Raw genomic sequence first — 18,042 nt, 5'->3', positions numbered from 1 at the left:
GCTGTGGAAACCTGACCAGTCGGAGCAGGTCAAGCATCACCCCAACTGTCCACCATGTCTCAGACCTAGGTGTCTCAGATCTGGGATCTAGCCTATGAAAACCTGACTGGGAACCATGTCGCTGATGTCGTCAGATGGTCCTATCTCTTTTTTCCCTAACTTCTGACTGTCACGTCCCCTTGACTTCTAATTGTCACGTCCCCTTGACTTCTGACTGTCACGTCTTCTTAACTTTTAACCGTCACGTCTTCTTGACTTCTGACTGTCACGTCTCCTTGACCTCTGACTACCACGTCTTCTTGACTCCCGATGATCAGACCCTACCATTATGTATCGTATATTGAAGATCGAATCACGAATATTTAGATGATAATTTGAATATCTTAATGTGATATTAGAGCCCCGGGGACATATGCTAACAGCAAATAGCTCTCTGCTTCATGTTAATTTTGTTTTAATGACAGTTTACGTGCATTTAATCTTGCTATTTAATTTCCAAGAATCTTAAATTTCCAAGCGAAGCTTACGTTATACATCAGACAACTGATAACACTATCATTTGCCGCATATCACAACAAGAGACAACTGCTAATGATGAACGAACTATCTATCAAACATTAATTTCATGCACACATCTTTATCCCAGAACAGAAGGTAAATGGACTTCACACCCGTTCACTAAAACAAGCTTCTCACTGGATTTCGATTTCTGTCAGCACTCAAGAAAACCAATTAAAGACGTAATTAATTAAGTAGACTTAACTCACTCCTTTACTTGTTTTCTATACCTGTTCACTTTTCCAAGCATAGAGTATGAAAGAGAAACCAAGGCTCTGCTGCTGAGGTTGCTTCAGGAGCTGCGATGTTGCAGACCAAGGCAAGAATTTCTCGGCCGAGAGACATGTCTGAAACATGAAGACGGCGGCGCTCCTGTTCGGGGGGCCGAAGAGCCAACTGTGGACGTCCCAGAAGACCTCCACGGGGAGGCCGTCGACGAGGATCGTCTGGTTCCCGCGGAATTTCCACGCGAGTCGCTTGACCTGCACCACCCTTTTCCTGTCGATGCATATCTCGAGGCATGGATCCTTCACTCCGAGCGTGTCGCACTCTATCGAAACATCGTGGGAGTTGCCGTTGTCGCAGAATTGAGCCTTCGTCGAGTAGGAATTCCTGCCGTAGATGTGCTCCCTCTTGGCTATGAGCGCTGCGTTGGACGGAGGAGGTGTGGCGTTCGTCTTCTGGTAGGCTTCGTGGGTCAGATCGCCGAGCAGGAGGACGAGCTCGCGATCGACAACGACGGCGACGTAGTAGCTTTCTAGTGGCTCAGGCCCTGGGCCAAACTTGGCCGCAGAGAGATCCCAAAAGAGGTGTACCTTGCCTTCCTCCAAGTCGGAGCTCTTGGAGCCCTTTCTCTTGGAGAACAGCCATGTCTTGATCTCTACCTTGAAGGGCGACTCGCCGGCTAAGTCATCGAGCTCGACGGTGAGCCCTTGGCCCATCAGGTTCTTGCTCCAGGTGACATTGATCGCGCAGGAACGACCGAAGAGCTGAGCTTGGTAGAGGCAAGTCACGAGGTTCTGGGCAGATTTGCTGTTGCCCCCCGAAGACGACGAAGAATCGGAGACCTGAACTCCGCTCTCGCCGAAGCAAGAAGGGAAATCCCTCACCCTGATGCCTCCGATCATCATCCAATCTATGGAGATTCACTTTCTTGGCCGATCACAGAGCAAGGAGTCTCAATCTCTTCGTGTAATTAATCAAGGACTCATCGAGTCAAACAAACACTAGTATTATTACATCAAAAACTCTCAATTGACAAGCTCATGATTCTGCAATGAAGATACAAACAAAATCTGAGTTTCAGAAACAGAGAGCGAGTTGTACACGATCATAAGAACAAAACTAAAAGCGGCGAGTCCATGATTCCGCAAGCACACTCAATGAAAACACAGACAGATACAGAGAACCATGAAGAACAAACAAAATATAAATAATTAAAAAAGCATGAAGATGAAAAAAGAAGGACGAGGAGAAGAGTCGGAGGCTCTTCAGTCTTACCTCAGACCACTGTCTGCTGCGACTGCAGTGGCTCGAGGACAGAACAGAGGTGTTGTTTCCAGCTTCCTCCCGGGGACAAAAGGCTAAATTCAAAACCAAAGGGAGAAGCAACTGAACTGAAGCAAGGCCGGGTTGTTTGTGGGACGTGAGGAGTGAAGAAAAAAAAGTAGGAAAAAGGTAAAGGTGAAGCTGTCAAAGGCAAAGTAGACAAAGAGGCAGTCGTTACTCTGGCAGCAAACGCCTCCACTGCCATCTCGTGCGTCTGTAGTTATTACAAGCAGCAACTGGCAAGATCTCCATTCCCCACTCGCTGCTGTTTTCCTCTCTCACTCTCACCTCTGGAAAACACTTTCACAGTGAGTGTTTTCTTTCACTTTTCAGAAGAAACATAGATTTTGAAGGAGAATCTGCGAACAGAAACAGCGTTTTCAGAAATAAAGAAAGAGGAGGGAGGGGCCTTGCCCTTGTGTGCGAGGCAACAGAAGGCACATGAATGCATGATCAAATCAGAGAGGAGCTTTATTACGATAGAATAGAACATAAACCGGCATTATGCCATTGCACTTGTCACTCAACGACAATCAATGAAGGCCAAACCTTTTCCTTTTTATTGATTGTTTTTGAAGCTGGCATTTATGTATTGTTTATAAGAGGGAATAAAAAATTAATATTTGGAAAGATTAAAAAAATACACTTGACTTTCCAAAATGATATTTAAATTATTAAATAATAGATAGATTTGTTTATAGGTAAATAATTTAGTGATTTAAAAAATAAAGTGTGCGGTTTAATTATTTAGAGAAGTTAGGGCATGAAATCACTTAGAAACAAAGTCCGATCGTGCGGAATTTAATTAGAGCACGGACAAAAATTAGTGTTCTCTTGAACACTGAGAGCAATTAATTAGCATATGGACATATTTAGGCTTCATGATCAAAGCCAACTTAATTAGAAGCCTTGAATTAATCATCCAACGCCACCATTGACTAATCATTAAAATTAATATTGTCTTCCATGGGCAACTCCAATGTAAGATTTTTGGAGAGGTCTGTCAAACCAAAAAGGTTGAACAAAAAAAAGCTCAAACCATTATGCAAATCTAGCTAGTGGCACGAAGCATTGAGCTAGTTGTGCAGACTTATCAAACTGAATGAGCACTAGGTCTAAATAAGGTTGAACAGTTGTGAGGAAGGTCAAGGCAAGCTAAATCGACATAAATTCAATTGAATTTGGTCAATTAGGTTGGACGAATCACCTCAATTGACCGAGTTGAGTTGAACGGTTCAAACTTGTTCGATCTAGTTGAATTGTTCAAGGCAACAAGATGCTCTGTTTTTGTTTTTAATAGTTTGGTTTGATGCGGTGGACAAAGTTGATTAGCGAATGCAATTGATTGAGTCAATTGGGGAATACCAACGTGACATATGCCATTATTCAGTGTTATTTGGCACTTAAATAAACGTTTGGTGCCAAAACTAGTGAACGTGTCGTTGTCATTGGGCTAATCCATGATGTGAGAGTTTGACGTCATTGAGATTAACCACCATTAAGTCAATCAATCTCTAATTCTAATTAATAAATTTTTTTTTATAATTCATTTGATTATCCCTGTAAATTTGAAGAAATGCGAAAGGATTGATTCCCAATGAAATGAAGTAAGGCAGAATGTCGATTTTTTAATTTATGGTAGATTGGTCGTGTAGAGCACCAAAGTTAATGTATGATCTTTTATAAAAACTTATGAGTAAATTATACATAGAATCCTGGGGCAATGGTGATTTATAATAAAAAAAATCTAAGGTGTGAATTTTATTTTTTCTTCAAATTTTATTTTCGAAAATAAAAATAACAAACAAAATCATGAGGACTGGGATGGTTAATGGAGTGGGCCGAATGGGCTCTGCCAGATAGGCCTACAATAACAAAAGGACCAGTAATTGTCATAAAAAGATAAAACTAATTATTTTAAACCAAAACCACTCCACTAGAACTTTAAAAAACAAAACAAGAAGAAAGAAGAAAGAATCTTGCAGTTTGAGCAATCTCGATGTAATTTGAAGATCATGATTCCTCTCCGCCTGCACTGTGAAATCTGAACCTTTCTCTTCACGTTACATGATTCAATCTTATTTGAATCAGGCCAGATATCGTTCAAATTTTTTAGGTTGATGTGAAACCCACGTAAAGGCAGGCCATAATGGCCTTTTTTCGGTCTTATAATTAATTTTGCACCAGCACCGCCTCTGCAACGATATAGTCTAGGAAGAAGAAGCCAAAAGGGAGATTGTTGCCTTTTTCTTAGTTCTACTAAATGGAGAAAGTAATGGTAATGGTGGCTGTGGTGGCGACGGCGGTGGCGGCCGGCGTCGGGTGGCGTTCGGAAGCGGCGGTTTACAAGGTGGGCGATGCGGCGGGGTGGACCATTCTGGGGAGTCCAAACTACACTGCGTGGGCTGTAACCAAGAACATCCATTTAGGAGACACCATTGGCAAGTCATTCTAAACCTTGCGCTCTTCTTCTCCTTAGAGATGATGAACAAATTACTAAAGTGGTAATGCATGCGCGCAGTGTTCGTGTACAACAAGAACTTCCACAACGTGCTGGAGGTGAGCAAGGAGAACTACAAAGCGTGCAACGCGGCCTCGCCCATCGCCACTTACACCACCGGCAACGACTCCGTCACACTCAACCGCCGCGGCCACCACTTCTTCCTATGCGGCGTCCCGGGCCACTGCGCCGCCGGCCAGAAGGTTGACATCAGGATCGCCAAGCCGCACGCAGTTTCTGCCGCCGCCCCCGCTGCGTCGACGAAGGCGTCCCCTGTCCCAGCCAGTGCTGGTGCTGGAGGCGGAGCAGTCGTCGGTTCCGGTTCGGCTCCCGCGCCCGACCCTCGACACAGCGCGGCGGACCCGAAGGGATGTGCTCTTGCACCGGAGATGCTATTTCGCCTCTCTGCTATGTCCGCGGCGCTGATTCTAATGCAGTCATGAAACAGAGGCGCGTTAGTTATTGCACCGTTGCTGCAGGTGTTGTTTTAAAGCGTGGTATTGTTTGAGAAGAATAAATCTTGCTTGTCCAAATGATTTGAGAATTATTGAAAACTATCTATTGTTGCAAGAAATTGAAAGTGAAAACTATCATTAAAACAGAGTGCAGTGCTTAACTATCACATGATGAACTCGGTATAACCCAAACAGGGTGCAGTGCCACAAGCTGGAACAAAATGAAACTTAGATTGCATAAAACACAATCAAATCTATGAAATCACAATGATAACAGCAAGTTGTTCAGCATCATTCTCTTTCACTTGCAATTCTTCAATTGAAATCAAGAACATTTCAACACTCGCACTGCAATCTTTCAATACAAATCAAACAAGTTTCGACACTCAAAAAGGAAAGCCTAAAAAGTTCACAGTATTAGAGACCATCTGACTCTATTCAAAAAAGAAAGGCCTAAAACATCCACCAGAGCAGCAAAAACAGCAACATCACCACCCTCCCCAGCAGCCCTTCGGTCCGGCGTGCAGATGAAGATTGACCAGGAGCTGAACTCCCAGTCCCAGTGGTGTTCTCCAATGGGCAACTGTAGTTGCAGTGGCTAGGAGAAATAATTCTGTACACACCGCTGCTGCTTAACAGGAAGACATCCTTTCTGTTGTCTTCCCCAAATGAATATACATACCCTAAGTTTGGAAGAGGACTTCCGGCGACAGCATCGCACGGTATCGGAGAGTTCTTGGCGCAGCTGAAAGGAATCAAGGTGCTGGTGTAGTTTCCACTGTTTTCAGGTATCTCTGCGCCTGCCCAAATATCTCTACCATATAGATCTGCATACAAGTACCTGTTTAAAGAACTAAAGCTTTAATTTTTTTGTTGAATCCCATGTATCTCAACAGTTTGATATGATCAATTATATCCCAAGTTTAGTCTGAAGCTTAAGCTGTTAGAAAAGGACCCAACCGATGCATTTATAGTTCATAATTCAGTATAACAGTTAACTTACCTTCCATACAAGCAAGGGTCTATCGTCGACCTGTAGACATAACCACCGGTGATCGATGCAGAGCCCATCGTCGAGTTTATATCGGAGTGGGTGTAACCCATGATAGGGAAGATTGGGTTTATGCAGCTAAGTGACATGTTGACTCTGGGAGACAATGGTGGTATATAAAGATTAGGACCCTCGTAGACATGCCATCCATAGTTTCCACCCTTGGTGATCAAATCTACCTCTTCATACACCTCCTGTAATTTTGTTCGAATCAATTTGCATACCGATCTTTGGCAACTAAAGGCACTTCATTGTTTCAGAAGGCAAACTTGTTTGGAAGAATTACATAACAGTATGTCCAAATGCAAGAAAAGGATCAAAACTTGCAAGATCAAATGGAACAAAGTTGCAAAAACAATTGAAGACAAGATAATCGATGGAGAAAAACACCTGGCCAACATCTGCACAGAAAAAATAGGAAGGTCTTTCTAAATCAAAGCTGCACCGCCATGGATTCCGCAGACCGAAGGCCCATATCTCAGCTTCTAGTCCACGATCGACTGTGTAAGGATTATCGTCTGGAATGGAATAATTCCCCCACAAACCAAGATCATTTATTTGACTCTCACCTGTAAATAGACAGTAGAAGTTAGAATAGCTAATAGTTCCATTGGATATTGCCTCTCATGATATAGGTAGTAGAAATGTCCTCTTATCTAAGCTTTTTCACAATACTAAACGCATATCAAAGTGCTATGGAAGTCTTCCAAAAACTTTGATACATAAGCACTATATATAGTTCATTTGTCAGTATATGCAAAAAAGATACTTCACACTAGAATTTGGTGTATTATTGAATTAAATAGATTGTAGCTGGTATTATAACTAGGTGCAGGAGGAGTTAAAGAAACAAAATAAGCTTGCCAAGACACTTGCTTTGAATGCTGTTTATGTCAAGTCGCATAATTTTTCCGAGCAAAGCTTTCTTGTTTTGAGCAAAGTTGAAGGGATCCCCCTTGTTTCCACCATCTCCCATCATGAAATATAGATAGCCATCTGCTGGTCCAAATAGAATTTGCCCACCATGATGGTTTGTAAATGGAAGGCCCATAGTGAAGATCCTCCTTACTTCTTGTGGATTGGCACTAGTTGCCTAGAATCGATACGTGCGATTCAATTGCAATTTTCTAGACATACAAGGTAAAAGAAGAAGAAAAAAAACTTTTCTTAATCAAAGACATTTGTCGATACATACTATGGAAGGTGCTGCTGAGGAGCTATTGGCAGTATATTCAGCCACAACAGCCTGATATTGACATGGTTGGGCACCATTATCACTGCCAAGACTTGAAGGATCACATCCTACATCAGAATTACAAGAACATCTTCCAGAGCAGCTTGTTGATTGAAGCTTATCGCAATTGTATGAAACAAAAAACCGACCGTTGGTCGTAAAATTGGGGTGGAATGCCAGACCCATCAAGCCAAATTGAGCGTCCAAGTGAACAACATCAGTTAAATCAAGGAAGGGGTCGGATTCATCAATCTCCAATGTCCCTCCTGATCCGTGTTCAGGGACAGTAGCTAACCATATTTTACCAGCTTGATTCGATACAAAGACACGGTTAGAGCCATCAGGGTGGGCAACCATGTTAAGGTAAGATCCATTTCCAATTCTCTCAAAGCAAAGACCTTTTGGGTTGGGTGAGGCTGTGCTTCTACTAAATGAGGTTGAGTTACCATCGAAGCATAGAGTGTCCTCACCTGATGGACCCCCGAATGTTTCACAAAAATCTGCTTCAGAATGCCAGATATCGTTGAGTCTAGCAGACGACACCGGCAATCGCAATCCGGAAAATGGAGAATTCTGTATTGTTACGTTGTTGCAAGAATCCCAAACTTGTTTACAAAAGCTCTGGTTGGAGACCCTAGCAAGTGAAGAGGTTGCTGAGACAGTAGAGTTGCATAGAATAGGAATTGTCCCAAGCCTCGCACCCGTATCGAACAATTCAGCAGAATACGGATCACATATCTGAAATAAATAGAAGATTTTTTTGTAATTGCACTTTTGTGATAAGGAAACTAGTTAAAGAAACAGGAAAAAACATAAAACTAGCGTCACTGAAGAGTGAACATGGTAAACTAGAGTCACAAAAAAAGTGTATCCTTTAGATACATATAGATTGAGCCATGATGACGACATATTACCGCACAGGTGATCGATCTCATCGCGCCAGCGCATGCCGTGTCGGAGACGTTCAGGGCCTCGAACTGCCGCCGGAGCTCGCGGTCTTCGGTGGCGTTGCAGCAGCTGCTGCCAGTGTATCCGCAGAAAGGTAAAGGAGTCTTCAGAGCCACAGGCGCCACTGGAACAGAACAATCCCTGATTTAGTTCAAAACCGAGCAAAAACAACACACTCGAATTGAACTGATGTGAGAGGAAGGAGAAGATTGAAAACCTACTCGAATTGGTGCAGAGTTGAAGGGCGTGAAGCCGTGGGAGAATGAAGAGGAGGAAAAGAGGCAGAGAAGGCCAGATGAGGACTGCCTTCATTGTCTCAGCTCAAAGAGTGAGTGAGTGACTGTGAGACGGAGTCGGCAGCTTTGTATGACTGGAGTTGAGGGAGGGAGGGGGCGGAAGAAATAGGGCAGCTTTGAATGACCGTGTACTGTCTCCAAGTGGATCTACTATCGTTGACCTTGACGGCTGAGAACTACAAACACAGATAGAAAAATACAATCTCAAAGTTTAACACTTTCTTAAATATTAAAAACGGTTTTTATATTTCTATTTTATTATCAAAATAGTGCCTTTTAACTTGAAATATATATTTTTTATTTTTTTATTGTTTTCAAATTATTAATGAAATAAAAATATTATAGAGCATTGTTTATTTGAATTATTTTTTGTCATCTACAATAAATTGTCGGCTGGTCCCCAAAAGTTGGATCCCTTGACTTTTTTTCTTTTTTAATGATCGATCGCTATTCGCTTTGACATTTTATATCGGTGTATTTATTTTCTCTATCAAATGTGGATAAGACTGTATAATAAATTTCATATGATCCGATCGTGAGACCACGTTGGCGAAAACTTATTCATTCATCTTGTATTTTGTCTGTCTAATTGAGCAGTTGGTATTTCTAGGAATCTCTTCTAAAAGTCATTTGCTTTTAGTTTAGCATTGTTTTCAATCTCTCTAGCACTGGTTAGATAATGAAATCTTATAAATATCATGCGACACAGTTAGAGTCAATTTATGTGGAGCCTATCGAATTGATCTGCCTGTAGAGTACGGCTCAAGCCCACAAGTCTATTAAAATTTTTAGTTTAATTTAGGAATATTTTTTATCGCCCACCTAAAAATATATTGGTAAAATCTTAATTTAATTCGTTTAAATTATTAGACGGAACGGATCAATTTAATAGGCTCCATCAAAACTGACAACTCTAAATGTGACATATTTAATCCGTAATGATACGGTACGTAAAGGAGAGGCATGATAAAGTCAGGAAGTCAAAAGTCAAGACGATGTAGCAGTCAGCAGTCAACAGTCAAGAATACATGGCAGTCAACAATCAAGGAAAGACAGGAGTTAGGTCGTCTCGTGTCATCAGCTGCATAATTTTTTGTTGGTCACAGTCAAGGCAGGTCCTCAGATCTGAGACATAAAATGAAACTTGAATTAGTTCTTGACCTACCCTCGACTGATCGGATTTTTCCAGCTCGGGCTTTGTAGATGGTCCTGGTACTTTTACTAAGACAACTTCCGACTGACTCTTCAGCAGTCAAATTGTGAAAGATGTGTCCCTTGCCACAATCTCAGCTAAAACTCAGTCGATTCACCACAGCTCATCATCAAAGCTCAGTCCTGGTAGTACATCTGAGCGGTCATCCCGAGCTGGCTGTAGCTGAACCCATGCGGAACGGAAAGCATTAAGCGATAACAATGTCAGAGAATCGTAAACTCCTGTCAGATCAACTACCAGACACCAGGGAATATTCCAATGGTCTGCTACTCCCTGAGAGAGGAACCTTTCTTCTACCAATAGGAGGCTATTGTACATCCTCTCTCACCTGACAGACCCTGACACCCGACATTCTCTGACAATAGTCAAGTTCTAAAGGTATACAATGTCATGTAAATAAAGAGATCCTTTTCCTTAGCCAGGTACACACACATCCGCACTCGTCTTCAATAGTTCTTTTTCCTTCCATCGTACACTACTTCTCCGGGGAAAAGGACCTGACTTGAGTGTCTTAGGGTCTACGCCGAAGACTTTTTCCATGATTTTTTTTTTGTCTCTAACGCTCAATGTGCTTGCCCGAGTGTGTGCAGAGTTTGAGTACCACCAGATCCCATCCCATACTACAAACCTTGGGGTTCCACATGGGGGTTCGCTTTTCCGACGCGCATACACAGGGTACGTCAAAGTCGCCTCTCCATCAATACTGACGTCATCTTCGCCGGCCTTCGTCTGACTCAAATTTTGGGTAGGATCACATAATTTGATAGACTCCATCTATATATTTTACTAGCTCGTGGATTGATCTATCTAATTCATAATCTATCTTGGATTGAGTTAGAAATTTCTTAACTCACTAAGAAGACGGACCAGTCTGATCATCATATTATGGATTTTTGAATAGTTGACCCACCCTGAGTTGGTTGTTTAATGGCACTGGGCACTGTTTGAACATACCATTTAGGCAAACATTTCGAGAATGATTGATGTAAGCAATCTCTTGTACTATTAGTATCTAGAGCTGTCAATTTTAGTTTCGCCCGCTAGATTAGCTCGTCCCGCCATGTAATTTAAGCGGATTGAGTTGAAATTTTATCAATCCAAGCTCATCATGGATCAACCCGTCTAGGCCCGCAACCCGCGTAGGTCAGCCCACGACAGGCTTGGATTGACCTGTCGGTTGAGAAACACATACAAGCTAAGTTTTATGTCAATTTATTATCTTTTTTTTTATATATTATAATTTTGAAATAAAATAATACTTTTTATCAAACATGTGTAGTTATTTACATCTACTTATATTTAAAATATTTATTTCTGAATATATTTGATTAATGAAATCTTTACAAAGTAAAACGTTAAAAATATGATTTTTTTTGGGGTTCGTGAGTTGGCTTACCTAATTCGCAATTCGCCTTTGATTGAGTTGGGATGGAAATTTCCCAATCCGTCAAGATAATGAGTCGATCTGTCCCACCTCCACCAAATGATTGACCTATCACGGGCCAATTCGTCTCGTCACACATTGATCCATTTGACAACTCTACTTGTTGGACCGCAGCGGCCGGCTAGAAGGGAGTTGAATAACCTGCAAAAATAATAAAACGAAAACCCTTCTCGACTTTTCTTAAATTAACACTTGCAAAATAAAAAAAGCGATAAACTAAAACAGAAAGTAGAGGCACAAGGATGTTTTACTTGGTTACAGCCGGGGAGGTTGTTAATCCAATGAAAGTGTCGCACTAACTATCTCCTTCAGGCGGAGAAGCCTCTTACAACAAAAAAGCGCAAAATAGAGAAGCTAATCTAGAAATAAAGCGTACAAATGTTGGAATGAATTGCTTGAGTTGATTTAAAGCTTCTGGACCAAGGCTGTATTTATAGCCTTGGTCGGGGCGCCCCGAAGGGTTCTAAATGCCCTGGGAGGGATAAAATTTTATCCCCTATGCACGGATCACGGTTTGATCGCAATCTGGATAAATTCCAACTCCGGGCACCCGGAATGGTTCCGGGTGCCCGGACCCCTAAGTCAACCAAGTTGACTTTCTGGTCCGGACCCTCTGCTCTGGTTCCGCTCGTTTGGGTGATCTCTGCCATCCGGAATAGGGCTCACCCAAACCCAGTTTCCGGTCTTCTCGAGCAGGCTTCCGCTCCGGCTTCTCGTCCCTCGGAATTGTCGCGTGCTTCCTTCTCGTCCGCCAGCGTACTCATCCGCAGTCTTCGTCCCTCAGTCACACCCAGTGCCGACCTTCTCGCTAGTTGCGTCTCTTGCTCCCCGAGTAGTCTTCCGCTCTGGCTTCTAGTCCCTCGGAACCACCGCACGCTTCCTTCTCGTCCGCTGGTGTACTCTTATGTAGCGCCTCGTCCCTCAGACGCACCGCGTGTCGTCATTCTCGCTAGCTACGTCTTCCGCTCGACTACCTGTGCTCCTAAGCTCCTGCACACTTAGACATAAGGTTAAAAACACACAGGATCTAACTTAACTTGTTGATCACACCAAAACAACCTTGGGGTTCCAACAATCTCCCCCTTTTTGATGTGAGCAACCCAAGTTAAGCTAGGGTAAATAGATATAAAAATAAACTAACTAATTTTGCAATAAAGTGAAAAAAAGATAGAAAATTTGGTCTACCTCCCTCTAGACTTATACTTTTCCTTCTCCCCCTTTGATCACATAAAAAATTGGGGTTCTAGAGAAAACTCTAAGGGTAAAAAATTTGAAAACTTTACAAAATTTTACAATAATTTTCACATAAAGAGTCTCTAAGTAAAAAAATTTCTAAATAAATTTTAAGTAAGAAACCTTTTTCTAAGAAAATTCTAAGTAAGAAAATTTTATATGTAAAACTTTAAGTAAAAAAAAATTAAGCAGACATTTCTAATTTCAAAAGAAATTTTAACTTATGCAAAAATAATTTAATTTTTAGGGATAAAAAAATGTTTGACAAACTTTAAAAAAAATGTTAAAAAAACTTTTTAAAGCATTATTAAATTTCAACCTTAATGTTTTATCAGAAAGCTAATTAAACATTTTATTTCAATATTTTGGCTTCCAGGTCGTGGCGAGGCACTAGGCCTTCTTGGTTATTGTAGCAACAACCACTTCCTTAGACAAAGTCTCATAAAGAAACTCACTGTTTAATTTTCTCGCTGAGAGCACTACATCCGATTAAAATTTAGATTAAACAAGACTTAGGAACCCAATATAGGTTCCAGCCAACTGAATTAATTAAGAATTTATTAGGGACATATCTTTTTGAAATGTTCCTAATTTGTCCCTTATGATACCTAAAATATCAATTTACATTGTTAAATTTTCTAACATTTGTATTAAATGAGTATGCATGGTTTTCAAGTTATTTACTTGTACTTTTAAATTATCATTTTCTACTTTTAATTTTTCATTTTCTAATTTAGTTCTGTCGAATTCTTCTATTGGGCAAGATTTAGCTAATATTATTTTTAAATTCTTAATTTCTTTTAATAATTTCCAGCAATCCTTAGTTAACAATTTAATAAACTTAAATAGTTTATCGGGAGCAAGAAATCGTACCTAACTTACCTTGTTGATCTCGTTGTCCGTTTCTCCCCTTGAACTGCTGCTCTCTGTAAGACCGTTAGATTCGATAGAGGGGGGGGTGAATATCGATTCGAAAATCTCGAGTTAAAATGCAGCGGAAAAGTAAGGAAGTAAAGAGATAACACGGTTGATTTTTACTTCGTTCGGAGCCTGTGACGACTCCTACTCGAAGGCCCGTACTCCTTGAGTACTTTCGTTGGGCAATTCACTAGCAATTCGGATAATTACAATTTACGTACAAATATTGCTAATGAAAGAAAAACAAAGCTATACCGACAAATAATGAATTAAAAGAAAACCGGAGTGAGTCGTCGGAGCTTTGTGAACGTCGTTGGAGCGCAGAGTAGCAGAGTGATTGAACTCAGAGTTCTCAGAACACAGATATGTTGAAGCTCCTGCCTGGGGCTTCTTTTATATGCTGCTCCGGGCGCCTGGATCCCTTCCGGGCGCCTGGAATGTGACGTAACACTCCCAACCAGCATGCTCCAAGTGTCAACGTCGTCCTGGGGATAAAACTTGCCTCCGGGCGCCTGGATACCTTCCAGGCGCCCGGACTCTCACTGTTTCCTACCGCAAAATAGTGCTAGTCCGAGGCAAATAAAAACCCTGCAGCACAGATTGTAAGCACATTTTTATAGATACGCTAAGTAATAAAAATTAACAACAAGAGTATGACTTAGATTCCGTCTTTCCGAGACCGGAATCTAGTCACGATCTCGACTTAGATATCCGAAATGGATCTAAGCCGGATCGACGCCTAATGTTCCCTTCCCGGGAACGCGTCCTCGCAGTCACTCCCCTCCAGTGACTTACCTCACTTACCTGCCAGACGTCCGGTCAGCCCGTCGACCCGCCTGGGCTTCTCGCCAGCTATCCGGTCAGCCCGTCGACCTAGCTGGACTTCTCGCCAAGCGTCCGGTCAGCCCGTCGACCCGCTTGGACTTCTCGCCAGCTATCCGGTCAGCCCGTCGACCTAGCTGGACTTCGTGCCAGACATCTGGTCGGCCCGTCGACCTGTCTGGACTTCTCCTGCACACTTTATCAAAGTGTCAGACAACAACAGACTAACTTAACCTGATTTGTCATTCATCAAAACCTGGGTTAAATTGTTAGTGCTAACCACACCAACAATCTCCCCCTTTTTGATGGAATGACAACCTGGTTAAGTTAGTGAAAACATATGCAAGAAAAAACAAGCATTTAAAGGGTTTTTAAGTTAGTTTGTATTTTCAATTCTGGTTTAGCTAACTTAACCACCTAACTCTCCCCCTTTGGCATTCATCAAAAAAATAAGCAAGAGTAAACAAGCATAGTGTGGAGTTACTGTAGATACTGATTCAAAAGTGTAATCAGTATAAGTTTAATCTTTAAGCCCAAATTAAAAGATAGGCAAGTTGCCTTGGGGGAGTCAAGTTGAATTTTGAAAAGTATAAGTTTAAAGTTAATCAAGTTTAACTTTTCAAAAGTGTAAAATATTTCAAATCAAGTTTTTCAAATTAGATTTTAAGTAACATTTACTTTTCAAAAGGTAAATTCTAATTTTCAAACACTAAGTTGAATTTAGTTTTCAATTTTGATATTTTCAAAACAAAGCAACATTTTTAATTTTTCAAAAGCAAGTAAAATTTTAGTCAAAATAAATTTGCTAAGTTTGGAAAGTTTAATTTTCAAGCATACTGACTAAATTTAAATGTAATAATTTTTAATTGAAAATCAATTTTAAAAATTAGGTGGGATTTTTAAACTTCCAAACTTTTAATTAATTTCTCCCCCTGAACCTGATATCTAAGATAAAGCTTTTGAAAATATTTGCTAAGAATTTTTAATATAAGATTTTCAAAGTAATTGGAGTAGAATTTTCAAAAGAAATTTAAAAAAAACGCTTTAGTTAATCCTCCTGAATTTGATACTCAAATTTACATAGCTGTCTAACCAATTAGTTACTAACTAACTATCAGAAAATAGCAGTTTTCACTTGGTTAGTCAGATTAAGTTGATTATAAGCAGTCAGTGTTTGACTTGACTGATGAGCTTAATCTGATTAATATCTGAGTTGTATTTAACGTCCAGACTTATGCCGATGCACTGATATAAGCATCTTAAGTCCAGACAGTTGACCTATACATCTCACCCCTTTCTAAGTTTTTCAAGCACAAGCAAGGTAAACCTAAGGTGTTGGTGAGATGCTCAAAACTAATCCTATGGGTACATGCTTTCTAAGGATTCAAAAACTAATCTAAGGCCAAAACTGTTTTTGAAAATCTAAAAATGGAAAGTTTTGAAAACAGACAAGTTTAACCTATAATTTGATGAAACCATTTTTGAGAGTATTTTTGAAATTTCCTAGTATATTGAGCACATCCCTAATTGTCGTCGTAAGTTGCTAAATTCACTTTCAGGGAGTGGTTTTGTAAAAATGTCATCTAAATTTGATTTAGACTCAATGTACTTGAGTTCAATATCACCTTTAGTAACATGATCCATGATGAAGTGGTGCCTAATTTCAATATGTTTGGTTCTTGAATGATGCACAGGATTCTTGGTTAAGTTAATTGAACTTATATTGTCAATTAATACTTTTACATTTGTGATATTTAAGTTGAAATCTTTTAGAGTATGCATCATCCATAATAACTGTGCAACACATTCACCTATAGCTATGTATTCTGACTCAGTTGTAGATAGTGCAACACAGTGTTGCTTTCTACTAAACCAGCTGACAAGGGATGGACCAAGTAGTTGGCATCCACCACTTGTGCTTTTTCGGTCTAATTTGCATCCGGCATAATCTGAGTCAGAATATCCTATTAATTCAAAGTTGTTGGTCCTAGGATACCAAATTCCTACATTTGTGGTTCCCTTGAGGTATCTAAAGATTCTTTTGACTTGAGTCAAATGAGATTCTTTAGCACAGGTTTGGTATCGAGCACACATACTAACTACAAATAAAATGTCAGGTCGGCTTGCAGTTAAGTAAAGTAGACTACCTATTGCGCTCCGATAATGTTTTAAGTCTACAGATTTCCCATTAGGATCATCATCTAGGATTGTGTTTACGGCCATAGGTGTTTTTATTTCTTTAGTATTTTCCATTCCAAATTTTCTAAGTAACTCCTTAGTATATTTTTGTTGATAAATATAATTTCCTTCATTTATTTGTTTGACTTGTAACCCTAGAAAATAAGTTAATTTTCCTACCAGACTCATTTCAAATTCGTGTTCCATTAGGTTTGTAAATTCGTTTAAAAATTCTGAGTTTGTTGAACCAAAGATGATATCATCTACATAGATTTGAGCTATAAAAATATCTTCTTTTATTGATTTCACAAATAGTGTTGGGTCAACTTGACCTTGGTTGAACCCTTTAGAGATTAAGTAAGAGGTTAGTCTTTCATACCATGCCCTAGGTGCCTGTTTAAGTCCATATAATGCCTTTTTAATTTGTAGACATAATCGGGGTGTTCTAGGCTTTCAAAACCAGTGGCTGACCTACATAAACTTCTTCTTTTATTAATCCATTAAGAAAGGCAGACTTGACATCCATTTGGTATAGTTTGAATCCTTTATGGGCTGCATAGCTTAGTAACATTCTAATGGACTCTAGTCTAGCTACCGGGGCATAAGTTTCATCATAGTCAAGTCCTTCAACTTGACTGAACCCTTTGTCAACTAACCTGGCCTTGTTTCTAGTAATTTCTCCAGTTTCACTTAACTTGTTTCTAAATACCCATTTGGTTTCTATTATTTTCTTATCGTTAGGTGGAGGTACTAGGTCCCAAACTTCATTGCGCTCAAATTGAGCTAATTCTTCTTGCATAGCTATGACCCAGTCTGGGTCAAGTAGGGATTCAGCTACAGTTTTGGGTTCAATATTTGAGATTAACGAGATTTGACTTAGGTTTCTGAAAGATGACCTAGTTTGGACCTTAAGGTCTGGGTCACCAATTATTTGATCAGTAGGATGGTTTGGGTTGACTCTTATGGTTCTAGAAGGTTGACTTTCTTGTAGTTGTTCTTCTTCTTCATGATTTTGGGTTTGGTTTGTTCCTTCAGAATTGATATGTTCATGAACAGGGTCAACTGGTTGAGGTTGGGCTTGTTCTAGGTTTTGATTGGATTCTTTGAATTTTACATTGGTGGTTTCCTCAATTCTTAAGGTAACTTTATTATAAATTCTGTAGCCTTTGCTATTCAGAGAGTACCCTAGAAAAATTCCATTTTTTATTTTGGAAGTGAATTTGCCTAAGTGTTCTCTAGTATTTAGGATAAAGGCTGGACAACCAAATACCTTAAAGTGTTTTATATTAGGTTGTTTGTTGTAAAATATTTCAAAAAATGTTTTATTGTGTTTTTTGTTTAGTGTTGTTCGGTTTTGTACATAGCAGGCTGTACTAACAGCTTCTGCCCAAAAATATTTAGGTAAGTTGTATTCGTTTAGCATAGTTCTAGATGCTTCAAGTAAAGTTCTATTTTTCCTTTCTACAATTCCATTTTGTTGGGGAGTTTTAGGGCAAGAAAATTCATGATGGTAGCCATTTTCAAGGCAAAATTTATCAAAATTATGATTTTTAAATTCTCCTCCATTATCACTTCTGATTCTTTTAATTTTTATGCCTTTTTCATTTTCAATTTGTTTGCAGAAATTTGTAAAAATTTCAAAGG

General features: G+C 40.0%; 3 protein-coding genes across 3 annotated transcripts; 1 reads left to right on the top strand and 2 right to left on the bottom strand.

Annotated features, from left to right (window-relative positions):
* Nucleotides 1–589: 589 nt before the first annotated feature.
* On the bottom strand, nucleotides 590–2,561 carry LOC121983286. Its single transcript, XM_042536231.1, has 2 exons — nucleotides 2,059–2,561; nucleotides 590–1,829 (listed from the first exon to the last, which is right to left on the bottom strand). The coding sequence occupies exon 2, from the start codon at nucleotides 1,686–1,688 to the stop codon at nucleotides 783–785; it is 906 nt and encodes a 301-aa protein (XP_042392165.1). The 5' UTR covers nucleotides 1,689–1,829; nucleotides 2,059–2,561; the 3' UTR covers nucleotides 590–782.
* Nucleotides 2,562–4,311: 1,750 nt separating this feature from the next.
* Nucleotides 4,312–5,176, top strand: LOC122006830 (mavicyanin-like). The gene is made up of 2 exons (XM_042562510.1): nucleotides 4,312–4,547; nucleotides 4,628–5,176. The coding sequence occupies exons 1-2, from the start codon at nucleotides 4,370–4,372 to the stop codon at nucleotides 5,047–5,049; spliced, it is 600 nt and encodes a 199-aa protein (XP_042418444.1). The 5' UTR covers nucleotides 4,312–4,369; the 3' UTR covers nucleotides 5,050–5,176.
* Nucleotides 5,177–5,273: 97 nt separating this feature from the next.
* On the bottom strand, nucleotides 5,274–8,727 carry LOC121983275 (HIPL1 protein-like). Its single transcript, XM_042536221.1, has 7 exons — nucleotides 8,516–8,727; nucleotides 8,261–8,418; nucleotides 7,308–8,084; nucleotides 6,989–7,205; nucleotides 6,503–6,681; nucleotides 6,065–6,306; nucleotides 5,274–5,902 (listed from the first exon to the last, which is right to left on the bottom strand). Exons 1-7 carry the CDS (start codon nucleotides 8,604–8,606, stop codon nucleotides 5,515–5,517), a joined length of 2,052 nt encoding a protein of 683 aa, XP_042392155.1. The 5' UTR covers nucleotides 8,607–8,727; the 3' UTR covers nucleotides 5,274–5,514.
* Between the last annotated feature and the right edge of the window lie 9,315 nt (nucleotides 8,728–18,042).

The sequence above is a fragment of the Zingiber officinale genome, chromosome 1B, assembly GCF_018446385.1.
Source record: "Zingiber officinale cultivar Zhangliang chromosome 1B, Zo_v1.1, whole genome shotgun sequence".
NCBI classification, from domain to species: Eukaryota; Viridiplantae; Streptophyta; class Magnoliopsida; order Zingiberales; family Zingiberaceae; genus Zingiber; species Zingiber officinale.
This window is presented reverse-complemented; position numbering and strand designations above follow the sequence as displayed.